The sequence below is a fragment of the Globicephala melas genome, chromosome 1 (assembly GCF_963455315.2).
Source record: "Globicephala melas chromosome 1, mGloMel1.2, whole genome shotgun sequence".
In the NCBI taxonomy this organism is placed as follows: Eukaryota; Metazoa; Chordata; class Mammalia; order Artiodactyla; family Delphinidae; genus Globicephala; species Globicephala melas.
The window spans coordinates 80,840,396-80,845,651 of NC_083314.1; the positions used below are offsets into that span (position 1 = coordinate 80,840,396).

The 5,256-nt window shown below is 44.5% G+C and overlaps 1 protein-coding gene across 1 annotated transcript; it reads left to right on the forward strand.

Moving 5' to 3' along the window:
- Positions 1–584: 584 nt before the first annotated feature.
- TXNIP (thioredoxin interacting protein) lies at positions 585–4,780 on the forward strand. The gene is made up of 8 exons (XM_030869296.3): positions 585–1,122; positions 1,656–1,728; positions 1,835–1,982; positions 2,197–2,299; positions 2,433–2,689; positions 2,791–2,947; positions 3,061–3,212; positions 3,342–4,780. The coding sequence occupies exons 1-8, from the start codon at positions 873–875 to the stop codon at positions 3,375–3,377; spliced, it is 1,176 nt and encodes a 391-aa protein (XP_030725156.1). The 5' UTR covers positions 585–872; the 3' UTR covers positions 3,378–4,780.
- Positions 4,781–5,256: the final 476 nt, after the last annotated feature.

A 5,256-nucleotide genomic window follows, 5' to 3' on the forward strand; every position in this document is an offset into this window, starting at 1 on the left:
GTTGGTTTTTAAGAGGTGCGGGGCAACAGAAGGACAAAGGGGATGTTCCTGAACAGTAACAGCGGCACTCCCTGTCCTCCGCCCCGATCCTAAATTATTCTGGAACTCTGGGATTGTTTTTCACACGACTTGCGATTTGTGAGTCGGAAATAAACAGTTGCCTCTAAATTAACTGCATTGGCTGAGGCTAGGCACGAAATTCCCTCATAAGCACATTTTCCTTTTACCTCAAAACATCGCTGGCACCCCAAAAGTATCCTTCGAAGGACTCTGGCCTCGGATAAATTTTACGGGAAGCGAAGCATTCCTTCCTTTGGGCCCAAGGGAAGCCGCCCCACAGCCCCTCCACCCCACAGCCCCTCCGCCCCCTCCTCCCGGCCCTGCAGCGATGCACAACAACTATTTTCCCCGCCAGGAGCACACTGTGTCCACGCGCCGCTGCGACCTCACTGATTGGTCGGGCTCCTGGTAAACAAGGAACGGGCAGCCAATGGGAGGGCTGTGCACGAGGGCAGCACGAGCCTCCAGGCCAGCGCTCGCGTGGCCCTGCCTGCCGGGCTACTATATAGAGCAGTTTCCGGCTGTTAGTTGTAACTCTCCTTTCGTCTTTTCAGGCGGTGTACTTTTAGCTTTTCCGCGGAGATCCGGGGCTCTCTTCCAGCTGTTGGAGAAAAGAAAGAAAAGAAAGGGTTTATTTTTCTCTTGAAATCCCTTGGCCTAAGCCGCAGCTTACAATTTCTGTGGACATCTTATCGAAAATTTAGTAGCGGATTGAAGAGTGAAATAATTTTAACTTATTGCTAAGGGTCCTTTGATTCGGGGTTCTGTTTTTCCTCCCTCGTTTTTAACTCCTAAGCCAACCCAGCCCAATTATGGTGATGTTCAAGAAGATCAAGTCTTTCGAGGTGGTCTTTAACGACCCCGAAAAGGTGTACGGCAGTGGGGAGAAGGTGGCTGGCCGGGTGATAGTGGAGGTGTGTGAAGTCACTGGAGTCAAAGCTGTCAGGATCCTGGCTTGCGGAATGGCCAAGGTCCTGTGGATGCAGGGATCCCAACAGTGCAAACAGACATTGAACTACCTGCGCTACGAAGACACGCTTCTCCTGGACGACCAGCCAACAGGTGAGTGACCCAGCTGATTGCTGGAAGGTGAAAGCTGATTCGAGAAGAGAATTGATACGAATAAATGGAGCCTACAGTGTAGATTATAAGTTGCTCAGGTTGTGTGGTTTGCATTTTGTGTGGCTTCCTTATCTTTTTTAGTTTTAATTTGCAAACTCCTCCCACCCACCCCCACCCAAAAAAGGGTGATGTGTGCAATTTCTTATGGTGCTGGGTGCTGTGTTCTGTAGGTGATCCTGAGGGACGTTGCCTTAGCTATTGAAAGATTTTCTGTGTGCATAACTTGTTTATTCTGTTTGCTTCCTGTTTGAGATGATAGTAGCTTAACTGTCCTGGTTGAGCCTTTGAGCACTGCAGGGCTTTGCAACTTTTTGGCCCAACGAAATGCATCAGAATCTCTCGTTTAAGAACATAAGGGATGAAAATGGGGGTTCTACAATACTCTTGTATGCTGCCCAAGAATTCCATATTGCACAGATGCATTTTAAGTGTCACAAGAAACCTAATGGCTACTCGCTTTTCTCTGCCTTCAGGTGAGAATGAGATGGTGATCATGAGACCTGGAAACAAATATGAATACAAGTTTGGCTTTGAACTTCCTCAGGGGTATGTATCAGCTAAATGCATCTGTGGACTTATCTTCCCCTCCTTTGATCACTTACTCTTCTTGGAGAGCATTTTTAAATTAATTGTTTCTTTTTTCTTGATAAAGGCCTCTGGGAACATCTTTCAAAGGAAAATATGGGTGTGTAGACTACTGGGTGAAGGCTTTTCTTGATCGCCCCAGCCACCCAACTCAGGAGACAAAGAAAAACTTTGAAGTGATGGATCTAGTGGATGTCAATACCCCTGATTTACTGGTGAGGTTCATTTTAAGATTCTATTCTTCTGGGTTTCAGAGATAAGAAGTCAAGTGTCTAGGGCATTAGAGTGAAGCCCCTCAGGGAATCAAGTCCTAAGTCATCAGGGTGGGAGGGAAAGCTGCCTATTCTAAATTAGCGGTGGAAAGGAAAGAGAAGCAGAGAAAGGATCTCTAGGAATTCTCAAAACGTTTTTTTTCTCCATTCTACATAGGCACCTGTGTCTGCTAAAAAGGAGAAGAAAGTTTCCTGCATGTTTATTCCTGATGGGCGGGTGTCCGTCTCTGCCCAAATAGACAGAAGAGGATTCTGTGAAGGTAAGGATCTAGTGCTTAAAATGGGAGACTATTAAAACAGGAACTGTGGGTTTGGGAGTGAGGGCAGGAGACAGGGACAGATGAAAAGTCATCAACTGTATTAAGCATTAGTTTTCATCTTTCTCATTGCTAGGTGATGAGATTAACATCCATGCTGACTTTGAGAATACGAGTTCCCGCATTGTGGTCCCCAAAGCTGCCATTGTTGCCCGCCACACTTACCTTGCCAATGGCCAAACCAAGATGCTGACGCAGAAGTTGTCATCGGTCAGAGGCAATCATATTATCTCAGGAACTTGCGCATCATGGCGTGGCAAGAGCCTTCGGGTGCAGAAGATCAGGCCTTCTATCTTGGGCTGCAACATCCTTCGAGTTGAATACTCCTTACTGGTGAGTGAGTGGGGCTGGAGAGAGAAATTGTTCATCTGTCAGAACAATAGTGGTGTTTTCTCCAGATCTCCAGTCTAACAAACCACTGTCTCCTTTTCTAGATCTATGTTAGCGTCCCTGGCTCCAAGAAAGTCATTCTTGACCTGCCCCTGGTAATTGGCAGCAGGTCAGGCCTCAGTAGCCGGACATCCAGCATGGCCAGCCGAACCAGTTCTGAGATGAGTTGGGTAGATCTAAACATCCCCGATACCCCAGAAGGTGAGCTAGACCTAATATCTGTTCTTCCTCTCTGGTCTGCTTGGGTTTGTAAAATTGGTGATGGTCAAGCATTCCTTGGCCAGGCTTCTTATCCCCATACTTCCTCTCTCTAGCTCCTCCTTGCTATATGGATATCATTCCTGAAGATCACCGATTGGAGAGCCCCACTACTCCTCTGCTAGATGACACAGATGGTTCTCAAGACAGCCCTATTTTTATGTATGCTCCTGAGTTCAAGTTTATGCCACCACCTACTTACACTGAGGTGAGAATTGTCATTTTACCACTACATTTGCCCTAAGCCTACTATAGGAAGTTGACTTGGAGGGATTGCTAAACTGGGTTGTTCTTTTAGTTCTCACCCAAACTAAAATGTTTTCTTTCTTCCTCCCAGGTGGATCCCTGCATCCTCAACAACAATGTGCAGTGAGCATGTGGAAGAAAAGAAGCAGCTGTACCTACTTGTTTCTTTTCATCTCTCCTCCTGGACTCGTACTTTTTTAGAGACTCAGCAGTCTCTACAGTGGGGTACCGGTCCACCCCAGCCTCTGACTCTCCAGTGTAGGAGGTGATCAGCATGCAGTCTCCTGGGCTTTAATGGGTGCACACTCGTCCTCAGCCAGTGAGATGTGATACGGGGTATTTTGCTGGATGGGTTTAAAAACATACTAGAAAAATTCAGGCCAATCCCATTTTCTTAAATCTCTTTGAAAATTGAGGCATTTTCAGTAGTTTTGAATAAGGGGTAGAAATGGTCTCCTGGCATGGTCTTCCCAGTGTTTTATGGAGGGGATTATAGATTGGTATAACAATAGACCTTGAACCTCTGCCATGTAGAGGAGAGCCAATTTAGCAAACCAGGAAAATGAAAAGGAAAAAAATCATGGCCAAAACTTTGGGAAAAGGATGTTCTTAAAATCGTTTGTACACTTATAGAAAAAAAAAAATCCCTCCAGAGCTGATTTGGTTTGGACTTTGGAGTGAGCTTCCCATGTGGATTAAAGGGAAGAAGCTCAAAGGTTGTCTTTGTTCAGAAAGTACTTTAATCAGGTATAAAGCGGTAGTAACTGTACCCCACCAAAGGTCTTAAAAGCCATTTTTAGAGCCTATTGCACTGTGTTCTCCTGTTGGCAAACATTTTCACGTGGGAGAATGTGTTTTTCTTTTCATGTGACTCCTTGGAATTGATTCTGAGGTGATGTTCTTAGCACTTTAGTTTGTGTCAAATTTGGGATTTTTTTCCTTTCTCAAGTGTAGGCTAAAACTGGTCTACTATGTCTCTAGGGGTAAGCACAATGACAAAAAAAAAAGTGTTACTGCTTTTGAGACTTTGTCCCAGTGTACAGAATTCTGCAATTCTGACACTCTAATTATATGAGAAGGGTTGCTGCTATCAGCCTTGCCCACTGTGACTTCTCCAAACCCAAGGAGGAACTCTAAATCAAAATGCCCCAACACTGTGATCAGAGCATACAGATGTTGCCATGAGAAACTAGAGGGCAGGTCTTCACAAAAGCTGTGCGGGCTCCCTTCCTGCCCAGTGTTAGGAGACAGGGATGTTGACAGCCCCTCTCTCACTGCAGCCTCTAGCACTTGCTCAGTCTCCCTCAGCCTTAGCACTTTGTTCACTGTCCTCTGTCAGAGCACTGAGCTCTACCTTCCCTTTCCTGAGAAAGTATGTGGGCTGAAGGTGGTTTCATTCTTTTGTTGTTTTTTAATTGTATATCTTTTTGTATGACAAAAACTATATTTTGTACTTAACCAGATATATTTTTTCACCCCAGGTGGGGGTATTCTTTGTAAAAAATAAATAAATAAAGTTTTTTTAATGGCAAAGAAGTTTGTTTTCTTGTCTCTGAGATGGTGTTGAAGACGTTATTAGAAAGAAAATGTGCCCAAAGGAGCTTTCCCCCTACTTCACAATTCACATTGTTGGAAACCTTGTAGAGAAACCATTTCCTATTGACGATAATGAATATAGTCAGAATGCGGGTTGGTGGGGTGAAGAGGGAAGGAATTTGAGCTACATTGTCTTTTGTCGAATTCACTAAAGAACTGTAGTGGGATCTTCTGGTGGTCCAACCTAGTTTTCTACATCTATAGTTAATCATTACTAAATTCCTTCAACTTTGGAGTGCATGAAGCTTTGATTTTTGTTTTGTTTAATGAGCTCTTGAAATACAGGGAAATGAAGTTTGTGAGGGGATTTGGAAGGAAAAGGTTATGGGTCTTTTTCATAATTTGGTTTCATCATAGTTTCTTCCCAGTATAAGCCTGGTTTATATGCAGGAAGACATAATACAGGACAT

Excerpts from the sequence above, each read along its gene's own strand:
- TXNIP (XM_030869296.3), top strand. The coding sequence starts at position 873 with ATGGTGATGTTCAAGAAGATCAAGTCTTTCGAGGTGGTCTTTAACGAC. Across the intron at positions 1,123-1,655 it reads CCTGGACGACCAGCCAACAG|GTGAGAATGAGATGGTGATC; the intron begins GTGAGTGACCCA and ends CTCTGCCTTCAG. Across the intron at positions 2,948-3,060 it reads CATCCCCGATACCCCAGAAG|CTCCTCCTTGCTATATGGAT; the intron begins GTGAGCTAGACC and ends TCCTCTCTCTAG.